The sequence below is a fragment of the Leopardus geoffroyi genome, chromosome C1, assembly GCF_018350155.1.
Source record: "Leopardus geoffroyi isolate Oge1 chromosome C1, O.geoffroyi_Oge1_pat1.0, whole genome shotgun sequence".
NCBI lineage: Eukaryota > Metazoa > Chordata > Mammalia > Carnivora > Felidae > Leopardus > Leopardus geoffroyi.
This window is the reverse complement of record NC_059328.1, coordinates 207,591,810-207,619,113: the sequence shown is the minus strand read 5'-3', so window position 1 is coordinate 207,619,113 and position 27,304 is coordinate 207,591,810. Positions and strand designations below refer to the sequence as shown.

Here is a 27,304-nt window from a genome sequence, read left to right as displayed (position 1 = left end):
ACAGTAGGAGGCTGAGAGAGAGGCAGGAGGAGAAGGTGGAAAACATTCCTTTAGGAAAGGGCAGCCGGGTGACAGGGGAGGCTTCTCTGGACCCCAAAGGCCTATTTACATTTGTGAGCAAGAATCTGAGGTGAGACCAGCCAGCCAAGTTGCGAGTTTTCTCCAGCTAAATTCAGCTGGAACTTTGCTTACACTGAAATTTATTCTTCATTCAAGAGTTACACTGGGTATTTATTATTGCCAGGAGTGCATATCAGTGTAAATTGATACAATCTTTCTTGATGTATGTATATATACATCCTGTGTGTGTGTGTGTGTGTGTGTGTGTGTGTGTGTATATATATATATATATCCAGATATATATATATATATATATATATATCCAGAGAGAGAGAGAGAGAGAGAGAGAGATTGAGAGTCCTGAAAACAGGTTTACCCTTTCAACCAGTAATTTGAATTTTATGGATTTATCCTGATGTGACCAGAAGCTTGGACCAAATTTGTATGTGCAAGATTTCCATTGTGATATAAAAACCAGAAACAATGTCAGTATTTAGTTGTAAGGACTTAGATTCTGAATATCAGTATGTATCAGTTATAAGGAAATAGAATATAACTAGTCCAAGAATGGACTCTTTATATGTCCTCTAAGTATCGTTGAAAAAGATTAGAAATTGGTTTTGAGAAATTCTCACAAAATAACACGAAGTAAAAAAAACCACCATCCTGGTAGGAGTCACAATATCATCTCTCACCTGAAATATTGCAAAGGCTCTTAAACAAGCCTCCCTGCGTCCTCTCTCGTCTGCCTCCAGTGCTGTTCTCTACACCGTCACTGTAGCAAATGGGACTATTCATAAACATCTATTATTTTATTTTATTTTGTTTTACTTTTGAGAGAGAGCGTGCACACGCATATGCATATGGGAGGGATAGAGGAAGACAGAGAAAGAATCTTAAGCGGCCTCCACACCTAACACAGAGCCCGACGCAGGGCTCCCTCTTAAGACCATGAGATCGTGACCTCAGCCGAAATCAAGAGTCAGATGCTTAACCGACTTAGCCAGTCAGGTGCCCCCAAAACATCTTTAAAAGGCAACCTGGACAGTTCTCTGCTTATAAGCCTTAAATGGTTTCTCATTTCTTGGTCTCATATTCTGAGCCCCTAAAGTGACTTCCAGGGCTCTATGTGATCTGCCCCTCCCCACACTCAAGCTTTCTTGCTCCAATATCATCCAGCTTTACCTGTTCCAGGCCCCTTGGCCAGCCACATGCTATCCTATCCGCTTCAATTGCCCTCCTAACCTCCCTCCTGGCTTAGGCCTGCTTAACTCCCATTCGGTCTTTAGGTCACACCTTACACCTCCTGGCCTCAGGAAAACCTTTATACCCCTAATCACCTTAATTACCCAAAACCCTGATAATCCAAACTAGCTCAGATAACTGTAAAACCCAAGGTCAGTTTCAGGCTTGATTCAGGTCAGAAAAAGTCACCAGCACCTGATTATCTCCCTACCTCTAGGCTCCATTTCCTTAGCATTGCCTTCATGGAGAAGCTCAACCTTCATGGTGGCAAGATGGCTGCAGCTGGTCCGGCCTCCTCATTCACCTTCAAGCCCAGTAGGAAAAGCTAATATACTGCTCCAAGAGGATTCCAAACAGTGTCCCAGAATTCAGTCTCATTGGCTTGGGTTACTTGACTCCAGGTATTTGCTTATATTAAAACTAAACATTGTCACTGTGACAATGCAATGCTCTGATTGGCTAGGACTAGGTCATGTGTCACCTCTAGGGCTACCAGCTCGTGTGTGGGAGTACAGAAGCAGAGGCATGGATCCAGAAGAGGCAAACAATATACGTCCGACAGGAATTTTTTTTACTACGGGTTTGCATAGCACCTTATCCTTTCCTTTCACAGAATTTGTGATAACGGTATATTTACTTATGGTATTATTTGTTCAGTATTTGTCTTTACTATGACCCTCTGCACTTGCTTTGAGAGGGACTGTGTCTCCTGTTCTAACTCTCTTATGCCTGGGAGCCAGCATAGTTCTTGGCACAGAGCAAATGCTCAATTAACATTTGTTTAATAACAATGTTACTAAACAAACCCCAAAACAGCAGACTGTAAAATGGTGTATATGCTAGGATTCCATTTTTTGTTTTAGCAACTACGCCTTTCCCCTCCTCTGTCTCTACAGATTGCAAACCTGAAATACACCAGATATAATAGGAGTTACTTCTTGATACAAGAATGGGATTTTAAAACCACGCTTTCCTTGATTTCCCTAATCTACAATGAACCTACATTATTTTTAGCTGAAAATTTTCCTGAAAATATTCTTTAGAAATACGTTGAGTAAGGTTCTTCCTCTTGGAATAAAAAATGTCCTGTTTTGACAAGAAAAGGGATTTTCCAAAGAACATAAGGCCTTAAACCAACTGTTTCCCCATGACAAGGTGAATTCCTGTACACTGCAGAAGGGATTATTGGAGATGTTGATTACTTAGGACATTAATAGGAGGGCACTGGGGACCAACAGGGCCAGGCTCCAATCAAGTTTGTGTGCTGCAGTGGAATTATTACATAAGATGGCTTTGAAGTTGGCCTCTCTTTCATTGCTTCCTTTATTTTTTAACCTTGTAGCTTGACCCCTCCCAGTTTCTGGAAAGTTAGTATTTTGGCTTACGGACTATCGTGGTTTTACTTTTATTTTCATGTCCCTAATTTCTCCCCCTCCCCCACCTCCCTGGTTGGTGGTGGCTTTTACTGTTTTCTCTCCATCTTCTGTCACCCTGTAGTTCCGGAGCGATCTGAGAAGTGAAACTCATAAATCGAGTCGATCTCTTGCCAGGGCATTGTGTTGTGAATAAACGTACACGTACAGAATTGCGTTCGCCTGCTCTCAACCTCATCCGAAGCACGTTAGCACACTGTGCACGCTGGTCTCTTTCTATAACAGTAAATTTCGAATCTAAAGACCCCATCCGGATTGCAGCAGGGGACCTCTTTCTCCAGTGGACCGTCTTGAGCTACAGGCCTCTGGGTCGTCCTTGGGGTCAGTCTCATTGTTGGCAGACCTGATGTGGAGTTCAAAAGGGAGCAAAGATGGGATAGAGAAGCAAGACCCCAAAATGCAAATTATTCCTCAGGGGCGCCTGGATGGCTCAGTTGGTTGAGCGTCTGACCCTCGGCTTCGGCTCAGGTCGTGATCTCACGGTTCATGGGTTCCAGCCCCATGTAGGGTCTGTGATGGCAACGCAGAGCCTGCTTGGGGTTCTCTCTCCCCCTCTTTCCGTCGCTCCCCCACTTGCACTCACTCTCTTTCTCTTTCTCCAAATAAATAAGTCAGCCTGAAAAGATGCAAGTTATTCCTCTGAGACACGTGGGCGTTCTGAGTAAACATCGCTTACCACCCACTGCTGTGTCCCACTGTCACGTATGAGGCTTCGGGGGGAACCAGCTTGAGGCTTGGTGCCGTGAGACCAGACTTAGCTCTCCCTCTTCTTTGCCACCTGTGCCTGCTTCGGTCTCACCACCTCTGTGTTCAGGCTCTCATCTGGACAATGGGCACAGTAACCCCCAATCCCAGCAGCATCAGCGCCTGACATGGGGCTCGATCTCAGGAACTGTGAGATCATGACCTGCGCCAAAATCAAGAGGCATACACTCAACCAACTGAGCCACCCAGGCGCCCCAAGATGCTAACGGTTTTGAAGTCAAACTCTCCTCATTTTCTAATCAAACGTTCCCTAACACAGGCTACTCTGCGAGGGAGCTTTCTCTCGCTCTAATCTTTTACCTAACCCTCTCGGCAGGACCACTGGGATTTCTTTATCTTTCATGTACACCATTGATACTCCAGCTCTTTCTACTAGCAACAAAACCTCAAAGCAGAGGGCGCTGGGTGCTTTTCATAGGCTCAGCAAGGCAGGTGAGGTAGGGCTGTGCGCCGCCCCGAAGCCAGTGGAAGGAAAAAGACCCACAAAGGTTACGGTTGAACTGGGTGAAGTCGAAAGGCCAAAGATAGGCAGAAAGCACACCCCGGGGTGACAATCAGAAGTTCGAAAGCAGCTCTCCTGAATTCACAGTAAATCGTGGAGCATCTGTCAGAAGGCACATTCACCCCATTGGGATGGGGTATAAATTGTTACATATCCTCTTCCAGAATCCTCTGGAAGATGCCACAACACCAGGGAAGGAAGCCAACAGGAGGCGTGAAGCGTGATGGAGGTGAGCTGTCTGAGAACTTTGCAGTTGCCGTCTTGGGGGCTGTAAGCCCTGTACGTGATGCCCTAAAGCAGAGAAGGCCCACAGGCTTCTGGTTCCTGCCATCTCTCTGACGTCCTATCACTTAAGTCCAGCCACAGAGGTCCCCTTTGGGGTCTTTCGAAAAGGACAACTCTCTTCTTTTCCTTCTGAGCACTGGCTTTTCACCTCCAGGTCTTACGTCACCGCCTCAGGGGCATCCTTCACCTGCCCCCCTTGGCTCAAGGTACGTAGCCTTCCCTGAGCCCATCCCAGCCACCTGCACCCACCTTCCTTAGAATCCTTTCACCCACTTAACACTCATCTTACTTTATAATTATTATCTTGAATCATCATTCTTTATTTACCAGTTTATTATCTGTTGTCCCACAAGAGACTATAAGCTTCCAAAGACTGGCTGGCTCAGTCGAAAGAGCAGGTGATTCTTGATCTTGAGGTCGTTGAGTACGAGCCCCACATTGGGTGTAGAATTTACTTAAATAAATAAAAATAAAAATAAAAAGCTTCATGAGTTCACGAGCCCCACATTGGGTGTAGAGATTCCTTACATAAATAAACATTTAAAAAAAAAAAGCTTCAGAAGAAAGACAGCTTGTTTCTTCTCAGCTGGCTCCCCATGCCCCTTCTGTAGGAGCCGGCACAGAGTTAGCACTGATAAATGTGTCACCAGTGCATGGACGGATGGAGCATGCCTTCTAACCCATCTTCTCAGCCCACACCCCGTGGAAATTACACAGTAAATCCTAGGAAGGTCTTTCAGCAATTTTGGCCTCCAGGGAGCACCGGGGCAAAGGTTTTTAACCATTCGGCACGGATCTCTTCAGGTATTTGATAAAACCAACAGCCTCTCCCAAAAGAACATACACACACACTAAAAACTCTGCTTACAACGTGGGGGTCTGGACACGCCTACCGCCCCAGGTAAAAACTCCAGGCTTAAGAAACATCAAGCGGAGAAGGGAAGAGACTGGACATTCGACGCCACCAAGTCTTAGGAGAGACGTCCTAAAACTGGGCCTGTATAAAATGACCTATGTCCTTGGATTGCAGCATTAAAAAAATACACAAAGACGGGAAGAAATCGGGAATGGGTGGGGGGGGGGGGGTGGTGGTGGCAAGGGGTCGCTTCTAGTTCCGGCTCTGCCAGCCGCTCCCTCCCTTCTCGGTTTAGGACAAGCCAGCAGCGTCTGCCACGTTCCCTAAGGGTATCTGCAAGTGCTGGGGGCAGATGCACATTTCTGGAATACAGGAATAACATATTCCCCGGGACAGAATCAGGAAAGCAGCCCCCTCGGGGGTCCCTGCTCAGGGGTTCCCAGTGGCCCGGGGTGCAGAGGCGGGGGCAGGTGCTTATGCACCTGCCGCAGCCTGCGCGCCGGGCTGGGAGGGCTGGGGGGGGGGGGTGTGTGTTGGGAGGAGGGGGAGGAGGTGGAGGAGGGAGGGGAGGAAGTAGTGGAGAGACGGAAGGAGGGGAGGGAGAAAGCAAGGGAGGAGGGAGTGGAGGAGGGAGAAGGGAGGGGAGGAGGGAGAGGGGAGGGGAGGAGGGAGAGGGGAGGGGAGGAGGGAGAGGGGAGGGGCGGAGGGAGGGAGGGGAGCCGCGCGGGGAGGAGTCTGCAAACTTTCAGTTCGAGGGCATTGTGGGAAGCAGCCATGGTCTGAGGCGGGCGCCTCACCTGTCAGCCTCCGGCTCCTGCGCTCGCCTCGCGCCCTGGTGACCCCCGCTCCTCGCTCGCCGCTCGCTCCTGGGCGGCCGGGGAGGGGGCGGCGGAGGCCCGGCCACCATGGTGAGTGACCCGGGGGCGCGCGCCGGCGGGAGGCACCTGCGGCGGCCGCCGGGGGGACCCCGGGGTCCCGGTCCGCCGCCCGACGGTGCGGACGCGCGGGCCACCGGGACGCCGGCCCGGGACCCTCGGGGCCACAGGCGCCCTCCTTCATTCATTGGCTCGTTCGCTGAGTTCGGGGTCAGTGCCAGGCGCGCGCGGTGCCAGGTGCAGGGTGTCGCGGGGGACGCGGGGGACCTTCGCTGGCAGGGGGGTTACCTTCTGGGAGGAGGGTGTGGAGACGAGATGGGGAGCCGGGTGGCAGACCGGGGAAGTAAAAGTAACCGCCGCGAGTGAGTGCTCCCCAAGTCTCCAGTACCACCGGATGGCGGAGGGGAGAGGCCACTCGGGAGGAGATCGCGGAGAAGGCCCTTTGCGGGAGGTGACATCTCAGCTGCCAGAGATCCCGCAGGGGCCATGCAGGTGGTGGGAGCCGAGAGAGAGAGCAAAGAGGAGCGAGAAGAAATCCTTGCTTGTGGCAAAAAGAGAGAGAGAGGGGCCAGGTCCAGTTGAGGCGGGTCTTTAGAAGCCAAGTTAAGGAGTTTGGGTTTTATTCTAACTTAGTTGAGCCCTGGGAGCCTTTTAGCGAGATTACTGGTCTCATCTCATCCCTTCTACACGCAAAAAAAAAAAAAAAAAAAAAAAGTGCCTGTGGCTGTTGGCGGAGAGTCGCCTGAAGGGCACGTGTTCGAGGAGGGGTTTCCATCAAAGTAGAAACAAGGAGACCAGTTCCAGCGCCCCAGGTGAGAGGTCGTGACCTGCCCTCGGGTGGAAGCAAGAGCTTCAGGCGCTTCTTCCGTTGCCTTCTGTCCAGGGCTAGCGTTTTGACAGTGAGGTGGCCTGAACTGTGCCAGTCGCACTTCCCCAGGTGAGCTCAGGTCCCACATCTAAGTAGGAACAGAAGCGACCCGCAGTCTGAGGGCTTGAGGGCCCGCTGCGGGCTGGGCAGGAGATAGTCAAGGACAGCCCTGGAATGCTAAGCTCCTGGACGCAAAGACCACAGATCCTGGCCCCGGGGAGAGGCCTGGCCGCACAGGCCGGAGATGCCTTTTGTTGTTGGTTGAGGATTCCTTGTAAATACAGCATGGTGTAAAAAGGAGGCTGTAAATAATGGAGCAGCTCTGTTCGTTTGCTCGGGTTTCCCAAGGAACAAGGTGACAGCGTGCGGAGCTCGCCAGCATCACTTGCCTGCTGGAGGGGTGGAAGCGGGAATGAACTGGGGCAGGGTCCTCACTCTAGACAACACTTGCCGTGGAGTTTTGTTTTTTTTTCTTGCTGGTATCGTATGATCAGGTAGTCAGAAATGTGTGCAGAAATGTGTGGCTTTACCACCAGGCCTCGCCCACCAGAAATGCTCCTGTGATTGAGCACTTAGGATAGGCCCAGTGGGATGCTCAACCCTACCATTCACCATCTCAGGCAAATCCTGATGAAAGTGAGTGTTCTGCTCTTTGCATTTTACCTGCTCCGACCTGTTTTTAGCAATGTGGACGGTCTCTTGACCTCTCTATGCCACTTGGCTTATTTGTAAAGTGAAGATTGTAAGTGTTCACGACTTGTTAGAAGGAGTTCTCCACGTGCAGTCTGGGGACCCTAAGGAGCCCCTGAAACTTTTCAGAGATCCACAAGACCCGAGGAATTTCGTAATAGTTTATAACAGCACCATGATATTATGTGCCTTTTTCACGTTCATTCCTACATGACCGTGTGTGGAGTTTGCTTGAGACTAACATGTCCCGGGATTATGTGACGGATTGAATACAGACACAGCTAGGAGAGTCCAGCTGTCTTCTATTGAGCCAGACATTGAGAAGATTTGAAAAAAAATGTAAAATAGGGGCACCTGGGTGGCTCTGTCACTTGGGCTCAGGTCATGATCTTAGGTTCGTGAGTTTGAGCCCCACATCAGGCTGTCAGCACAGAGCCCGCTCTGGATCCTCTGTCTCCCTTTCTTTGCCCACCCCCCCCCCCCCACCATGCTCTCGCTCTCAAAAATAAATTAAAAAGAAAACGTTTAAATTTTACAAAAAGAAAAACTATAACCATACATAACCTACATAAATAAAAGGTCTTTGGAGCTACCTATTTTTTTTTTTCAACGTTTATTTATTTTTGGGACAGAGAGAGACAGAGCATGAACGGGGGAGGGGCAGAGAGAGAGGGAGACACAGAATCGGAAACAGGCTCCAGGCTCTGAGCCATCAGCCCAGAGCCTGACGCGGGGCTCGAACTCCCGGACCGCAAGATCGTGACCCGGCTGAAGTCGGACGCTTAACCAACTGCGCCACCCAGGCGCCCCTGGAGCTACCTATTTTTAAGAGTGTGAAGGAGTCACAGGCAGGTTCCGTGAGTCAGTGCAAGTGAATGCATGTAGGGCCGTAGCTTTGCCCCCGTCCGAGCTCGGGGACTAGAACGTCTCCACTGCCACGTGCTGGGAAGAACCTTCTTGGCGAGGGCCACTTTGTGACCCTCTGTCTTTCTCCTGCTCCGTTCTTGACTCCTGCCAACTCTTCCCTTAGGAAACTGAAAGGTGCTTCCGCTATCCTGCTTGCTCCCTCTGCACAGGAGATGGTTCTTCATCCCAGGGCCCGTGGGCCAGGTTTCTAGCACAGGGATTCTATACCTCCTGAATCTGGGGACTGTTTTTTTATCCGAATTGTCTTGTTTGAATCAACTTTGTACCTCTGCACCCTGTCTTTGTTTTAGAAACCTCTGCCCTGGGAAGCAATGAGAGGGTTATTGTGTTTCAGGGATCCCCGTGGCTTCTGAGCACCGTGTATTTAAACATCTTAGTGGGAAGCCTTTACTGTTGGATGGTTGACAATGTTGGTGGAGGAAGGAGGATTTTCTTTTATTTTTTTGTTTATTTTTTTTTTCCCTGTAAGGAGATAGCAGTGAGGATTTAGAGGGTGAAGTTTGAAGGGCTGTGGGGACGCCTTTACTAACAATGCAAGCGGACCTTGCTTTATGCAGTCCACATGCTTCGGATAAGTTGAAATGGCTTTTAAAACCACGTTGCAAACAAAATAGAGGAATTACCCATTGAAAGAAACTCCAGGGGTGACCCGTTTTTGAAATATGAAGAATCACCTTCTTGTGATGCAAATGATCATAACGGACGCTGCTTATATCTAAAGTGAGGTCCACTTACGCTAAAAACAAAAAGATCGAAGATTCTTTGGTGTGATTTTAAATCTTAGTTTAGAGAGAGACTTTCCCGAGCTGAACTGGGAAGCCAGTTCTTGATCAGCGTTGACGTCAGTCAGTTTGAAACAGCACGAGGGCACCTTCTCCTAAATCAAGTCCATCAGAGTTCCCCGTGTTCGTCCTAATCTCACCGTATTGCCTGGAAACAGGAAGGATGAAGAGGGTTGCAGAGGGCTGAGGAGGGAGAAATCTAACTATGAACCTGTAGATCCTGCTACGATCCCGCCTCCCTACCCAGTATATCAATTTAATCGTCCAAGGCTTAAGTGAACTGTAAGAAGCACGTAGTTATTTAGGCAGTTGAAGTTCTAGTTCCAGGGTGAAGTAGTTTATTACAGCAAGGAGCGCTTTCCTGCTCCAAAGCCTCGTGTGGGCTGCTGACCAGCCATTCGTGTGGGGGGGAGGGGGTTGGGAAGAAGGGAGGGAGGGCAACGTGGCCTCGGTGGTGGTCAGTTATCCCCAGAGGCGAGACCACAGACAGCCCTTCCCCCAGGTCTCCCAACGACACCAGTGAGACTTGTGTTTACCCGACCCCAGGATTGTGATTCCTGAGTTCCCATTCCTGGTTTCTGTGGCCAATAATGTCAACAGCTTATGATTTTTGTGTGACATTTTACAAACAGCTGGAAGGAAATGGTCAGCAGATTGTGTACTCGCCACAGGGTATTTTCGATGTGTGTCCGTTTGGGTCCCATGAGTGATTTCATTATTGACTAAGACGTAACAGATAAAGCGAAGCCCATCCCCCAACACAAAGGACCAAAACTCCTTGAAGAGCCCCCAGAGATAAGCATTTTGGGATCTCCCCATGACCCATTCCTTTGATGATATTTTGTTGTTACTCTGGCCAGGCCAGAGGTTCTTGCAGTGATCGGAGACTTCACTGGGGTTACTTCTTCCCTGGGGCCTGCCCGTGCCTATCCTAGCCATTTACCTGGGAGAAACTCCCTTTGGACCATCTGGAGCCCCCAGATCCTGTGCTGTGAGAGAATGCGCAGGGAAACCAGAAGCCAAGCCCCTCAGGCCTCCCAGGGCAGCTCTGACCTGTCTCGCCAGCACCCTGACCGGCCAGAGGAACTGTGCTGATTACGTGGCTGCTGATAGCAGGATAAATGGTGACTTTTAACAATGAAAAGGAAGCGCTACAAATCATTTAAGTTAGAAATGAAATGCCGTTGAATGTTATGAGGAAGCTGGCCTTCGAAAAAGCTCCGACCACGTCCCGAGCCCGGGAACTTTCCGACAGGTAGAAGTGAGTTCTGAAAAAGCTCTGACTAGTTTCTGCAAACCCCCCGGGGGGAAAATGATCAAGTGTCCAGGAGTGGATGGGCCACTGACCTGCAGTACAAGAATAAGGGCACTCAGGATTTCCTATGTTCATGTCCTTGTCGGATCCTCTCTTAGTAGGGCTTCCGGGCTGGTGAGAAAGGATGGGTGTGAGGTGGGGTTCGCTGCATACTTAAATGCTGCAGGAGGCTTCTGGCCGCCCTGGGTTATTAAAGAGGAGAAGGTAAGGCCATGGTTTGCAAGCTGGGCCGCCTTGTACTTGGTCTTGTAGAGAGCGGACGTCAAGGGATCATCATGACTTGCACAGATCATTTTAGATTTAAAACTTCTTTGCACTAAAACACGAATGGGGGTGCCTGGGTGGCTCATTGGTTAAGCGTCCGACTATTGATTTCGGGTCAGGTCACCTTCTCGCGGTGTGTGGGATGGAGCAGCCCATGTCGTGCTCTGTGCTGACAGCACGGACCTGCCTCGGATTCTCTCTTCTCTCTGCGTCTCCCCCACTTGTGTGCATGCGTGTGTACGTTATCTCTCTCAAAGATAAATAAACATAAAAAAAAACTCACAAATGCATTTGAGTCCACGCTGCAGAATTCATACACACTTTAAAGATTAAAAAAAAAAAAACCCTAAGAAGTAGCTTGTGTATGGCTAGTTGCTTAAGACTAGCACTCTACATCTCACAAGGCTACCTGCCTCTTTTGCTGTTTCGGTGATTTGGGTCGAAAAGGTTGAGATGGTGTTCGAAGATGGGGTCAGAAAAATTTTTCTGTAAAGGGCTGGATCGTAAGTATTTTAGGCTTTGTGGGCCCTAAAGTCTCTGTCACTGTCACTTAACTCTTCTGTTATAGAGTGAAAGCAGCCATGGACGAGATGCAAATGGGTGTGGCTATGTTTTAATAAAACTATATTTATAAACACAGGGGGTGGGCCAGAATCGGGCTATCGGCTGTAGTTTGTTGACTTACGTTCTAAAGTAACTTCCATTCATTCACTATATATTTGACAAGTGAATTGGGCACGTGCCCCAGGACCGGCAGTGTACCAGGTAGGACTGGCTATATAATTTGTCACACCTAATACAAATGAAAATGTAAGGTCCCTTGCTCAAAAAACTGTTGAGAATTTCAAGATGACTACAGAGCATTAAACTAAGGACTTGCTCTAGGCAAGAACCCTGTGTCCACGGAAACCAGCCCTGGGTCTAGGCCTCAGAGCTTGTGTTAAATAAACCAGAAGCTGTCCTGGAGCCCATGTTCTTGGTAGAAAGTTCTCGAAACTTTCTAAATATTTTGTACCAATGACACAGAAGAGGATATTATAAAGCATTCATAAATCATCCTCTCATTTTTTTACTTGATGGAAGTTGCAGGTGTTTCTGATGTGGGCAATGTGGGACCCTGTGAGAGCATGTGGAATTGGGGGCAGTCCTGGTGTAGGTGGCCACTTCAGGCCCTGCAATTTCACCCCTTCTCCGCCTGAGGAGGTGGGTCCATTCATCGGGCCAACTCAGCTGGCCCTTGGTCACTTCCTGAAGCAGTTGTGACTGGACAGAGAGTTCAGAAACCATGTCCTTCTCCCATATCCCCTTGGGTACAGGACATCGAGGCTTCCCCAGCCCGTTCCAGGTTTGCCCTAAAAGTCCAGGTGTGGTATAGTTGGTCAGTGTAAATCCTGTACATTAGTTCCCCATTTGTGTAAAATGAGACCGATACGCCCGAGTATAAACTGGAGACTTCCAGGAGGATATGAAAGAAACAGTGATTGTTCCTGGGAAGGGCTCTAAGCATCCAGTGCGATACATTTTCATTTCGTATTGTATGTTCTATTAGATACTTCAGTTCTCTCTCTTTGAATGTTGATTATCTTCTAAATTATATGAAAAATCACTTTTAAACATATCTCCATTTACATTAGTCCTCCAGCAAGACTCTGTTTGGTTTTTCCCTTGTGTTTTGTAACTTTTTCTTAAAGTTTATTTATTTTGAGAGAGAGAGAGCACAAGCAGGTGAGGGGCAGAGAGGAGGGGAGACAGAATCCTAAGCAGAATCCTAATGGCACAGAGCCTGATGCGGGGCTTGAACTCATGAATAGTGAGATCATGACCTGAACCTGCAATCAAGAGTCAGACACTTAATTGACTGAGCCACCCAGGTGCCCTGCGTGTTTTGGAACTTCTTAAGGTTGGATGTGTCTGGAATTGGGATGTAGGCAGAAGTTTCCTGAAATCTCTCTCTCTCTCTCTCTCTCTCACACACACACACACACACACACACCCACACACACACAGGCTTTCTCTCTGCCTTGAGCTCTTGGCCAGCCTTCTGAGACTCCTCTTAGTACCTGTTTTCATATGAGAACTGAGAAAACCTGAGGGGAAAAATGTGAACCATCTTTCTCACTTCAGTGACTCTGAAAACTTTTGGTAACGACGTAGAATAATGTTTCTAGTCACTTCATAGAGGACTGAACCATTCAAGTACAGAGATGGGTTGGCAGATCACCTAGGGTTGGCCTTCCTGCATTCAGTAAAGAACTGAACATTCCAGCAAGATTAAGAAGTCACGTCCCTGAAAAAGTCAGGAAGGCCCCATCAAATGTGGCATCAGATAACGACTGTCACTGATTTGTTCTGCCCCTGATTTCAGTGTCTGCTGCATATCCCCAGCTTCCCAAGCCTTCCTTAAAAAAAAAAAAAAAAAAAAGGACAAAAAAAAAAAAGGCAGCAACTTTTCGTTATATGGAGGTGAAGCTGTAAAAGGCTTGAAAAAAAGGTTTCTTTGAAGAGAAATGTCCAAATTTCATCAGGTGGCAGAACGTATTATTGGAAGACACATCTCTGTTGTGAAAACGTTCAGCTACTGGTTCCCTGTAGAAGTGACACGCGGGGCATTTTGCCCAGCTTCCCCCCACCCCCTAAAGCCTTCATGTGTTCATTTCCAGAGGCAGGTGTCAGATATCAGTGCAATGTGTCCAGGATGAGCACATGATGAGGCGGACAGCCCCAAGCCCTGCATGTGTGCCCTGTGACCTTGACCACTTGGTTTATCCCTTTCACACGGGGCCCACTTCCTCGGTTTACCTGCAGATTGAATGAGATAATACAGTTCAAGCCCTTTGCATGCGGTCTGGCACCTGGAACACATTCCATAAACGTTAGCTAGGCTATTTTTAAGAGAAACAGGAAAAAACCCTAACAAAATGTTTAAAAAGGGTTATAAGTTGATTCCCGCCCCCTCCCCACCCCCCCAGGAAACTTATCTGAACCAATGAAATAAAGAAACAAAATATCATAGACTGCAAACACTGGGGAGATGGGAGAAGGTGAGGGTTTTTGTAGTATCACAGTGTTTTTCCAATGTGATTCAAAACCCAGTGTATGTATAGGACATTTTTCTTTTATTTCCTAAACAAGTACTTTCAGTTTCTTTACTAAGAAGCCAAAACCTCAATTCTAAGTGCACTGCACGTGCATCCAACCTTTTAAAGTTTATTCGGCCTCATGACTTTTATACTTTAAGGATTCAGATAATCTAGTCTATATCAACAGTCTTGGTAAAAAAAAAAATAAATAAATAAGCGGGAGAGGGAAGACTTGACTATATAGCAAGCCAGGTCTTTCTCTTAGATTGAACCTGAGCTTTGAAAGAGGATGATGGTGGCTCAGAGCCTGGAGCCTGTTTCCGATTCTGTGTCTCCCTCTCTCTCTGCCCCTCCTCCGTTCATGCTCTGTCTCTCTCTGTCCCAAAAAATAAATAAATAAACGTTGAAAAAAAAAAATTTAAGAAAGAGGATGATGGATGTGCCATTGCCCACCTCCTAACAAATTTTGTCCACCGGTGTAGACCTTGTTGTCAAGGTATAAAGGCATGAGGGACAGATTTTTATTGAGTTCTGAGTAGTCTCCAGTAGGAGGAAAATGGAAGTTCTTAATAAACATTGAAGTGGTCATTACCATCGAGGTTAGCATATTAAGCATAGCCTCTTAAACAAAGTTCCTGATCACAAAAAAATTCACATTAAGAATGATTGAATGAGCATCACTATGAAATATGAATAGGGTCCCAAGTTATTCATGTTGCGTTGGACTTCACAGTCATACTGAATGTTGCCTGGAATTTCTACCCACTATTTCCAGTTATCTTTTTGGTCCTTAAATGATTTGAAACAGAACCAAAGGCCGGTCTGCCTCTCAAAAGACTCTAGAAGAAAATGTAATTGGAGTTATAGTTACTCTATGACAAAAATGAAGCAATTAACAGGTATTGTTGGTATGTTCTAAATTGATTACTCTGCCCAGAGGAAGTAATGAATGGAGAAATCATACGTGAATCACTTCTCAGGCTTTTTTTTTTTTTTTTTCTCCTCACTTGTGAATCCTTGAGCTCTTTTAACTGGAGAGGTTATTAGAAAAGAAAACCCAGGGGCTCCTCGGTGGCTCAGTTGGTTGAGTGTCTGACTTTGGCTCAGGTCATGATCTCACAGTTCACAAGTTTGAGCCCCACATCGGGCTCTGTGCTGACAGCTCAGAGCCTGGAGCCTCTTCGGATTGTGTGTCTCCCTCTCTCTGCCCCTCCCCTTCCCCCCGCCTCGCTTGTGCTCTGTCTCTCTGCCTCTCTCTCTCTCAAAAGTAAGTAAACATTAAAAAAATAAATACAAAAAAAGAAAAGAAAAACCCACAAGTGTAGATCTGTTTCTTGATTGCAAGATATGTGTGTTGTGGGGAAGAAATTTCTCACACGCACAGGAGTGGATGATTAAGCACTGAAGTATATTGTTCAGATTATATAATTGCTGCAGAAGCAGGACACAGTATGAGCTCATGGGAGAGATGGGCACTGGGCTGAGACCAGAAGGGCAGGACGATCCTGCCTGCAGCTTTTCAGAAGAGCACGTACTGTAGATATGCTGGATGTGCATGTGAGTGGGAAGGGTTCATAAGCAGACCGTAGAGACAGGCAGTTTGAGGGAAATGCAAGTCCTGGAGGAGAGCCTGGTTTCTCATCGACTCCACCTTCTCCAACTTTGCTCGTCCATCAGCCCCAGTGGGACAGGATTCATCCAGTATCATCTGGGAATGAGTGGATTTTCCAGAGAGCAAAATGGACAAACTTTTTTTTTTTTTTTTTTTTAGTTTTAGAGTTAAAAAAGTGTTAATACCCTCCTCAAGCATTTGGGGAAGTTCATCAGAAGTAGTTTGAAGCAGCCTCACTTCCCTGCTTGGTTTTGGGGATGAGTTAGTTGCCTTCTAAGTAGCCAAAGTACAATGGTACAGAAATTGCAGGTGTATTTAGGATGCATGTGTGTGTGTGTGTGTGTGCGCGCGCGCGCGTGTGTGTGTTTTATCTCCAAGTGGGTTAGTTCCTTTAAAATACTGGGGTGCCTGGGTGGCTCAGTCGGTTAAGCGTCTGACCGGCCCAGGGCATGATCTCTCGGTTTGTGAGTTCGAGCCCCGTGTTGGGCTCTTGTGCTGACAGCTTACAGCCTGGAGCCTGCTTCGGATTCTGTGTCCCCTTGTCTCTCGGCTCCTGCCCCATTCATACTCTGACTCTCTCTTTCTCAAAAATAAATAAACCTTAAAATACCATCTGCTGTTCCTTCCCTCCACTACCCTGTATGTCTGCCCCCAAACTCTCTTCCTCCAATCACTTTCATGTATGTTTCAAGAAGGAAAGTTCATTTTTAAAAAAAGTTTGTTTATTTTAAGAGAGGGGAGGGGCGGAGGAGAGAATCCCAGGCAGGTTCTGCACTGTCAGCATAGAGCCCAATGTGGGGTTCCGTCCCATGAGCCAAATCATGACATCATGACCTGAGCTGAAATCAAGAGTCGGTCGCTTAACTGACCAGGCCACCCAGGCACCCCCAAGACAAGGGAAGCTCATTATAAATTTTTTTTTTCAACGTTTATTTATTTTTGGGACAGAGAGAGACACAGCATGAACGGGGGAGGGGCAGAGAGAGAGGGAGACACAGAATCGGAAACAGGCTCCAGGCTCTGAGCCATCAGCCCAGAGCCCGACGCGGGGCTCGAACTCACGGACCGCGAGATCGTGACCTGGCTGAAGTCGGACGGGGAAGCTCATTATAATAGCAGCTTAAGACAGATATCACTAGGAAGACAGAAGAATATAGCACTGGTAGGGGTTGCCGCATTGGGAATGAGAGAACACAGGGCCGTCACCCGGCTATACCAATGACTGTGACCTTCACTGGTCTCCTGCCTTCCTGGCTCTGTTCTTGCTGTCACGTGAAGCAAGCTTGGACCTGAGGCATGATCTTAAAAACTCTTTCTGGCTCTCACAGTCTGTTACCTGCTGCAAGAAAATCCCATGTCTCTCTAAACCTAACGTACACTGTTTTCTGAATGTGTCAGAACCAGAAGCAGGGCGGGGCTGTGATGTTGAGTTGTTGATCCGTGTGTCTACGTGGCTGTTGATGCCTGACATGTCCTAGGTGCAACTTGCAGGTGCAGTTTCCATGTCTGCAGCTGGCCTGAAGGTCTGATGGCCATCCCAACACTGAGGGTACATAACTAGGTGGTGAGTCATTGCATTCCTCACACATCTGTCTGTTTACAGCGCGTAAACGTCACGAGTGCATCGTTAAGTGCACGATCGTAAGTGCAATTTTGGCTTCAGTCAGCATAAGTGTAAACGAAGCACAGCGTTATTATTCTGCTTTAGGTACAGATTTACTGAATACCTACTGTGATCTAACCCCGGAAGTGGAGATTATTAAGCGCTATAAGGGAAACAGAACTGATGATGCTTCTGATCCCACGGGGAGGGAAACCTATAAATAGAGCAGTTTGTACTGCTAAACCGTGGGTTTCTTCAAAGAACGTTGAAAAATGAAGATGTGGTCAGGAGGCACTAGGGTTCAGAGGGAAGTGTGAATCTGGAGAGAGGTTTTGAAAGGATGTTACAGACGTGCTTTGGTGATGAGTGTATTTCAGACACAGGGCTCGAAGGAGGAGCCAGCTGCTGAGGTGGGTCCCAGTAACACATGTTCTAGGGCCTGTAAACAGATTAGCATGGCTGCATGGGGGAGTGGGTTGGAAAACACACACACACACACACACACACACACACACACACACCCCAAATACTTGGGAGCTAGATATCTCCCAAGAAAAAGTAGAGAGAGTACTTTGGTGCTTTGGTGGAGGGCATTGAAAGACAGGAGATTTTCTCTGTGCCATTCTGGAGGACAGTCCCGAAAGGTCTGTCTTTTCTGTTTTCTGTTCAGAACCATCATTTCACAGATGTGGAGTGTGAACAGTGGACAGGCACTGCTTGAGACAAACACCTAAACGAAATCTCCGTCCCTCTGTAGTATTTTTAGATGGTAGGGGGTAGCGTGTGCACATATAGGTGTAACTGATTTGAAGTTTTAAAGTGAAACAAAGTTTTTTGTTCATCTTGTTTGTATTGGTAACCACACCCATTTCTCGGAAGAATTTGAGCCTATCTTTGCCAATGAGCCAATCTTTGCATATTAAAAAAATTTTTTTAATATGAAATTTATTGTCAAATTGGTTTCCATACAACAATCAGTTTAAAAGAAAATTCAAGCAATAAATATATATTGAGCAGCTGTTTGTCCATACCTATTAAAATTCAAGCCATTACACTTGTTCAAAAGTAAAAAAAAAATGTAATTTTATTTATTTTTATTTATTTTGAGAGAAAGAGGGGGAGAGAGAGAGTGAATAGGGAAGGGGCAGAGAGAGAGACGGAGAGAGAGATTCCCAGGCAGGTTCTGCAAGGTCCACGCAGAGCCTGACATGGGGCTCGAACTCATGAAGCCATGAGATCATGAGATCATGACCTGAGCCAAAGTTAAGAACTGGATGCTTAACTGACTGAGCCACCCAGGTGCCCAGGCACATAAGGGACTGAAAGTGAAAACTTCAATTCTGGCTCCTTGTGTAAAGCTTTGGAAAGGACTCTTATTCTTTGTCAGTTGCAAGATAAGTAACTATTGGTCTGAGAAAAAAAGTTTTTTAAAGTGTCCTTCTTTAAAATAATGCGCTTGTCCGATTAAGTGATGTTTATCCATATTTATCAGTTTCAGGGTCAAAATGCTGATACTCTAAAGACCACGCTAAATCTTTCCAACACAGTAATGGTGAGACTTTTTTTTTTTAATTTTTTTTTTCAACGTTTATTTATTTTCGGGACAGAGAGAGACAGAGCATGAACGGGGGAGGGTCAGAGAGAGAGGGAAGCACAGAATCGGAAACAGGCTCCAGGCTCTGAGCCATCAGCCCAGAGCCTGACGCGGGGCTCGAACTCACGGACCGCGAGATCGTGACCTGGCTGAAGTCGGACGCTTAACCGACTGCGCCACCCAGGCGCCCCAAGACTTTTTTTTTTAAATAAAACTACCCTTTCAATCCCATTTTCCTGAGTTCCTTCTTATAACCAGTGAGTATAATCATATTTTATCAGTAAGAGTTCAAAGAACAGAATATTTAAGATCAATAGGTTTGCAATAATTAGTATATTTTTAGCAAATATTTACAACGTGAATGTTTCTAAAATATACTTCCAATTTAGAATTATATTCTGTACTACAGTCTTGACTATGGAAGCTAAAAAGTTTAGACCTTGAGCAAAAGTGACCAAAAAAAAGGTCTAAACTTCTTTTTTGTTAACTGTGAAATAAGATAGTCATAAACACAGTAGGATTTCCTTTTTCTTACAAAGCATCTTTTTTTTCTCCGCAGTTTTATTGAGATATAATTGACCAAAGCATCTTGGGGTGGTATTTTTTTGTAACATCATAGAAAGATTTATAATTAAATATCAGTTTTACTGAAAATGCACACAATTGTTTATGGGAGCCAATGACTTTAGAGTTTATTCCATAGCTACACGTTGCTAAAATTGGGTTTGATTTCTGAATTTTAAAGTAACTATTTAAAATGTAGCACAAGAAAAAGAAATGAGAAAACAGACTGTACTTATCTTACATTGCCGGTGTCTCTACTGAGTGGTATAAGGAATGGTGATTTCCAGCAAAAGTGACCGTAAAACATCTATTGTATTCTCCCGTAATAAAACTTTATGCTACATGGGAAGTCTAATAAAAAAGAAACAGGTGTTCAAAATGGAAGATGTTAAGCCCATCTTCAGCCCTACCTGTACATGGCTGATTGCTATGACCCCAAAATGGGCCAGCCCAGTGCAGGCTGTAGTCTGATGCTCCCTTTTGGGTAGGGAACTGGAGGCCACCAAGTAGAGAATAGAAGCACTTCGGCCAATGCATGTGCGTATCACCATCCATCCTTAATCACTCACGTCTTAAGAATAGAAGGAACCCGGAGAAGAATCATATAATGAGCTCTGAGCAGAGGTCAGGTTGACTATCAAGTAATTAGCACTATCAGCAATTAATATAGCGTTAAACTATTTGCCTGTGACTGAAACTTAAATTGGTAACAATTAAGTAATGTCACCTTAGTGCATGTAGCCTGCACAAAATACCGTGCTGGTGGTTCTTAAAGTTTTCTGGGATAAAAATCCTTCTTAAAATCTGCTAACATTTCTGGACCTGATTTCTAGAGTAATCGCTCATCTAAAAGTTTGCATCTAAAAGTTTGCATAGACTTTCAAGTCTACCAACACTCCTTTCCCTTTTAAATTACCCTTAGACCTTGGGGATTTATTATAAAGGTATAGAATCCTACCTGAATTCAATACCTAGCCCTGCCACGTATATGTTGAAGACTCCACGAAAGTCTTTGAAGTGTCAATAACTAATTTTTTTTTGTATTCAATATGATACGTCACCTAGGTATGTGGATTAAACAATACAATAGGACACACATATAAATGTGCCCCAAACCGTGTCCGCCGTGCAATGGATTGTCTTTATTGATAAATAAATAAATTTGTCATGTGGCATAGTATGTTCATATGGGTCAGTCTGTTACTAGACTGGAGTCTTCCTGGAGAAAAGGGACCCTGAGAAGTCAGATGGTGATCAGAAAGTTTCTTGGAAGAGTGCAGGATCGGAGTAGCCAGATGGGGGGCCAGTGACAGCGTCTGTAGGGTGATCCCCCTCATAGCTGTCGTATCTACCTCCACTCTAGGTAAACAAGTCAACAGATGCTACTTGGAGAGGCCAGACAGGTGCCTTTGTCCCTAGAGATGTGTTCACAGATTCTTCCAAATTGTCCTATTTTTTCAAGAACTCTGAGCAGACCACTGCTGCTAACACAGCTTTCTTCAGACCAGCTCCTGCAGAATAGGAGCTGGAGGCCCTTTCTGGTTGTCATCCCAGCCGTGTCATCCTGTGACCACACTGTGGCTGACTGAGCTGTGTCTTCTGTAGAGAGCTAATTTCACCACTATGGGCTATTTTATTTTCATTGCCAGATTATGAGGGTTACCTGTAGTCTTTTGTGAACAGGCTGCAGTCTTGTGGACCGTAGTGTTATGTATCTGTTTAACAGATTCAAAAGCATCATGTAGTATGTCCAGCAGTCTCACGGGCGCTGTGCACATTTGAAGACTGCCTTTGACTGGCGGATTGTGTGGGAAAACCTCAGGCTTTAGAGTCGGACGTATCTGTGTGTTGGAATCCCTCTCTGCCATTTACTGGCCTTTGAGCTGAGTCCCTGACATAGGTATCATAGAACATCTATCCATGACCTCATATGAGTACTATCTGTTCCTTGCTGGTGGTTATCATGATTGTGATGGCTTGTGGCTACTCATATTTCCTGCTTCTCCTAGCAACGCTGCATGTTCATGGCCCGGAACCCTGGCTTTGCTCGAAAAGGACCATCTGATCTCTTGATTTGTTTTTGATGGGTTATCAGTTGAAGCAGTTTTTTTCCAAATGTATGGGGATGAAAAGAATAATCATCCACTCTCTGTCATAGAGGCTTATCAGCACACACGTTACACTACGTTCCTAATTTAACCAATTAACCTGAGATGGTAAAAGTTCACTCTGATAGTATTGTGTTCTGTGGAATGCAAAGCGATGTACCTATAAGATTGGTTTATGTGCTTGGATTTGCTGTGGAGTTAAAACCTTTTCAGATTTCTTAGGAACCTAGGACCCATTGCTTTAGGTTTTCTTACAAGGTTCACATGTTAAGTTGGTTTTACAAATCTGTGCATCATTTATTTTAGGTTAGTACCGCAGTCCTTAGGAATCTGATGTCGGTTCATAAAGTTAGGGGGAAAGTGATTGTTATCTGACCCTTAAAGCAGAAGCTAAAGATCTGTTACTTTGGGTCTTTCTGGAGTTAATTAACCCAGTCTCTCTGCTTTCCTTGGGTTGAATCCAGCATCAGCCCTGGACGGTTTTTCCCAGACTTACCTTCCCCAGACTCTCCCTCCCGAGGAATACGTGTCCTACACTGGAGCCCAGGACTAAAATTTACCATGCAAGGTGAATCCTAGACTGTCCTTAGTTTTATAGCAGAAGATACCCAAACATTTTCCAATGTGGTTTATAGAACATTTACAGAATCAATGGTATTGTTTCACTAACTCAGTCAATCCCACTGGTAAAATGGTTTAAAAGTCCAAGTCAAAAATTATATTGATGTTCATTTAAAATAAAATTGGGGGGGGGGGCGCCTGGGTGGCTCAGTCTGTTGAGCGTCTGACTTCGGCTCAGGTCATGATCTCGAGATCTGTGAGTTCGAGCCCCGCGTCGGGCTGTGTGCTGACAGCTTAGAGCCTGGAGCCTGTTTCAGATTCTGTGTCTCCCTCTCTCTTTGACCTCCCCTGTTCATGCTCTGTCTCTCTCTCTCTCAAAAATAAATAAACGTTAAAAAAAATTAAAAACAAAAAAAAAATAAAATAAAATTGGGTCTTTGTTATTACTGTCAGCCTGAAATATCTTGCACAGTCTTAGAATTCTTGCTGTAGTTTTTAGTTTAATGTGCAAGCCTCATTTGGATTGAGGTACAGCTAGGAGTTGCTGTGTTTGAAGCCTGAGATTGTTTTGCAAACGGTGGATGTTCACATGATCAGTGAGAATTTTGTTCATGACGTTTGTTGGGGTCTTTGGAGAATCCGTCCTGGGCACCTGCCTCTGATTATTTTGGCCTAGGATGGTGACCAGGGATGGTTTAAATGTGACTTTTCAAGTACATTTGGTTTCAGAATTTGGTAATGTCAGTCCCTAGGCTGTAGGCTGTGAACCAGACAGAATGAAAAACAAAAGCAGAGAAGGGCCATTTCCTATTGTTAACAGAGCAGAGTGTAAGATTCCAGCTATTACCAGCTGTGCCCACCACAGCCTCTTATCTATGATTTTTCTCAAACTTAGCATAGCCTTCCTCCTAGCGAGAGTCACAGGGAGAGTCAGGGCATGGATTGCGGCGGCGGGGGCGGGGGGGGGGGTGGCACAGGAAACGCAGGCTACTTCCATATTCTGAAGCCACCTGCACGTGAAAAGAAAGAGAGTGCCCGAACAAGGCTGTGAACATTGTGGCACCTTTTCAAGCCTTAGGCTTAGCTAGTTAGCACAGGCAGCATGCATAAAATACCGCGCACTTTCATCTTGCCGTTTGCAAAATGTTTGAGGGATTTGTAAACAAAACAAAACAAAACAAAACAAAACAAAACAAAACAAAATATATTGATTCACTGTGTATGCCAGGAGCTTGGACTGGTAATGGGCACAAGCTTATGTCCGTATGAAGAACGTCTCTGCCTTTTGACCTCAGTGGGCCTTTTCTGTGACATCCTGAGTAGTATCCAATTTTAAGCTTGAGATCCTTTGTGGATGTGAGGCCTGCCCCTTCCTTCTAACCCCTTTCACTGAGATGGGTACCTCTGATTCTGAGGATGACTTATCTGTCATTGCTGCCCCACTCATTGCCACTTAGGGTCCATGTGTTAGAAAATGGCTTACAGGAGGTCAGAATGGCATACATGAGGCGATGGTGGAAGAAAAGGACATTTTTTCGTTGGCTTTTTTTACTAGTTTTGATTCCAGTTTACTTGTTTTTGTGACTTTGTGGCACATTCCTGATTTCACTCTCCCTCCTTTCTCTGTTCTTTGAACAAGTAGACAGTAGTGGTCAAGCAAGGCTCCATGGAGACCCCCGGAAGCCTCCCAAATCTCTTTCACCACAGCTGCTCAGATTTCTCTTTGACTCTTTGTGATGAACTCTTATTTCACTCTAGACACTCTGTGTTTTAAATAAAAGCCCTTTTGAAAACCCCTTCTCTAAGGGCAAAGGATAGAAGAGAACTAAATTTTGTTGCACTTGCCCTATACCAGGTCAACAATGGCTCACATACCTACATGCATAAATGGGGGAAGACTTTGGTCAGTGAATGGGAGACTTTTGTTTTTCTATAACATTTGATTTCCAAAAAGTGTGAAAATATGCTTTATGACTGCTGGTCTGAGAATCACTTTCTGCATCCCATTGTTTTAAAGAGTGTATGGGTGTCATTGCCTTGTATGATAGATAGATATCTAACGTCAGACTGTTGGGGTTGAAGGGAACTATGGAAATTATTTTAGGTCTAGCACCCCAGAGATACTGGTCAAGTTGCATAATCACGTGGGACTAGTTCTTGGTTAAACCTGGGATTGTAACCACATTTTAAGCCTCTAGGCCATGCTGTTTGTCCTAAGGCTAATTATTTTACTGGCTCAAGAGTAAATAGGTAGAGAATAAGCAAGCCTTCAACTACTTACAGGGCACCTAAAAACTACCAAATCATGTATTCCAATGTCTGCAGCTTATGTCCAGGAGGCCCCAAAACATAAACACAACTCCCAAGTCCCAAATAACCATTGAATCAGAATGCTCCCACCGTCTACAATTATATGTAGGTGGAATTGTTAAAAATGGAGCCCAAACAACTCAATGAAGAAATAGATAAAGGCCTTGAATAGACATGTCTCAAAAGATGACATCCACGTGACCGATATGCACATGAAAAAAATACTCAGTGTCATGATTCACTTCACACCCATTAGATGGCAACTATTAAAAACAAACAAAATAACAAGTGTTGGTGAGGATGCAGAGGAATTAGAATTTTTGTGCAGTGATGGTGGGAATGGAAAACGGTACAGCTGCTTTGGAAAACAGCACGGTGGCTCTTCAAAAATTTAAACATAGAATTACCATATGACCTAGCAATCCCCCTCCTGGATATGTACCCCCGAAAAATCGAAAGCAGGGACTTGAAGGGATTTGTGCACCCATGTTTATAACAACATCATTCACGAAAAAGTGGAAGCAACCCAAATGTCCATTGATGGGTGAATGGATAAAATGCACTGTATATAAATGCAATGGGAATATTATTGAGACTTAAAAAAAAAAAAAGAAGGCAATTCTGACACATGCTACAACGTGGATGAGCCTTGGAGACATTATACGAAGTGAAATAAGCCAGTCACGAAAGGAAAAATACTTTGTAATTTCACTTATGTGACATCCCTAGAGTAGTCGGATTCGTAGAGACAGAAAGTAGAATGGTAGTTGCCAGGAGCTGGGGGGAGGGAGGAGTGGGAAAGTGTTGTTCAAGAGGTACAGAGTTTCACTCTGGGAAAATGAAAAGGTTCTGGAGGTGGGTAGTGGTGATGATGAATGCACAACATTATGGATGTATTTCATGCCGCTTGAACAATACATTTAAAAATGGTTAAAATGGCAAATTTCAGGTTATGTATATTTGACTACAATAAAAAATTTTAGATCATTAGAAATGGAGCCCAAATTTAAGCCATAAGAAAAGGATAAGGTACTTCTGGAAAGAATATTGCAGTGAGTGGATCTGTAAGAGAGGAATCTTTAATGGTTTATTATAAATAATGGCTATCTAATTTATTGGGCATTTTCTATTCATCACAAGGTATTTGTGGAGTGTTTTCTGCATAGTAGTTTTTTGGTAAGTGGAACAGCAGATCTTTGCATTTAGGTAAGTAGACATTACTTCATGTGCTATTTCTTTTTTTTTTTTAATGTTTGTTTATTTTTGAGAGAGAGAGAGAGAAAGAGAGGGAACGAGAGGGGGAAGGATAGAGAGAGAGGGAGACACAGAATCTGAAGCAGGCTCTAGGTTCTGAGCTGTCAGCACAGAGCCCAACGCAGGGCTTGAACCATAAACCTTGAGATCATGACCTGAGCCTAAATCGGACACTCAACTGACTGAACCACACAGGCGCCCCTTTCATGTGCTATTTCAACAAAGGAAATTACAATGCTTCCTTGGGCCAGCTGCAAACTTAAGAGTAGTGTATTTCAAAAACTACGAAAGAGAGGAGTTGGGATGAGGTCAGGTATCATTTATTTTCCCTCTGTCATGTATAAGCCATGTAGTCTAAATTTTCACTGCCCCAGCTGCATTTCGCTTTGGTCAAAAGACAGCTGTGTACTGGAATTTAAAACACACACACACACACACACACACACACACACACACACACAACGGTGTTTGTGGTCACGGTCTCCAGGCAATGATCCTGAATCATCAGCTTATTAGTGATGCAACTTTGGGCAGTGGCCTCTCCTCTAGAATTGAGTTTCTATTAGACTGTATCCAATAGTCTATTCAGCTTTAGCATTTTGTGAACTCTATGCGATTTTTTAGCGCATATACAAATTTTAAAACATCTTGCTCTTGACTCTTGACCCATCTAACTCTTTTCTCATTTTGCAATCAAGAAAGTTCTTGAAGATTGCTTTTGAGTTAAATGTAGGAAACCCAGTGGACTCAGGTAGTAGCCCAGACCTGAGAAGAGGTATGGTCAAAGATGTAAAAGCGTCTTGGTGTTAGGAGGATTCTCAGTGTTGTTAGAGAAACATTTTCGCGAAAACCCCTCTTAAGCCCCCTTGATGCTAGTGCTGATGGGACCCATTATTAACTCCCTCTCGAGTCCCGTGGCGGGTGGGCCCTGCCACTTTTCTGCCATTCAGACGACACCTGGAAAATTCATAAGCAAAACATGAAGGGATGGATGGTGACAAAAGCTTGGCTCTCCATTCTGAAAATACTGGCTTGGAAATTGAAACAATTTTTTTTCCAGGGAAACAGAAAAATGAAATGGCTCCCTCTAATGAGTGGTTTTAAGAAAATTCTTTTATTTCCTCCTTAGCTAAATTTTCACATGTCCGTAGAGGCTTCCGTTGTGCTGGCTGTACAACGGTCATTCACACAATCTAGGTACATGTTAGACAGCACGGCCCAGTGTACTTTTGTGTTGTCAAGATATTTCCTTTGGCTGTAACTTTTTTTTCTGATAGTTGATCGTCTCATTTTCTGGGAAGGGTAACGTTGAATGTCCTGGAAGAAGAGATACTTGGTTTCCAGTTGAAAAGTTAAATGTTAATCAACTAAATGTTACGTCCCCCTGGCGATTACTCCATGATAGTCTCTCTCTCTTTCTCTCTTTTTTTGAGAGACGCAGAGAGACAGAGAATTGAGCAGGAGAGAGACAGGGAGACACAGTCTCTGAAGCAGGTTCCAGGCTCTGAGCTGTCAGCACAGAACCTGACGTGGAACTCGAACCCGCAAACTGTGAAATCATGACCTGAGCTGAAGTCGGATGCCCAACCGACTGAGCCACCCAGATGCCTCTACTCCAAGATAGTCTTGTCGGTAAATGCACTAAGGGAAATTTTCTTTGACTATATGTGATGGATTCTTCTTTTTTTTTTTTAACTGTAAAATTTATAGGAAGAAAAATTCATAGTGTTCTCATGTTGCTTTCTCATCTG

At 45.3% G+C, this 27,304-nt stretch overlaps 1 protein-coding gene across 3 annotated transcripts in view; it reads left to right on the top strand.

The window, feature by feature from the left end:
* Nucleotides 1-5,900: 5,900 nt before the first annotated feature.
* AP1S3 (adaptor related protein complex 1 subunit sigma 3) overlaps nt 5,901-27,304 on the top strand; it is a 58,716-nt gene continuing 37,312 nt past the window's right edge. Inside the window, exon 1 of one of the 3 annotated variants that reach the window (XM_045481458.1) lies at nt 5,901-6,054. In XM_045481458.1, the coding sequence (XP_045337414.1) occupies nt 6,052-6,054 (3 nt within the window). In that variant the 5' untranslated portion in view covers nt 5,901-6,051. Of the gene's footprint in view, nt 6,055-18,502; nt 18,715-27,304 lie in introns of those variants that run through there. The other 2 variants (XM_045481457.1, XM_045481456.1) reach the window with 2 other exon arrangements.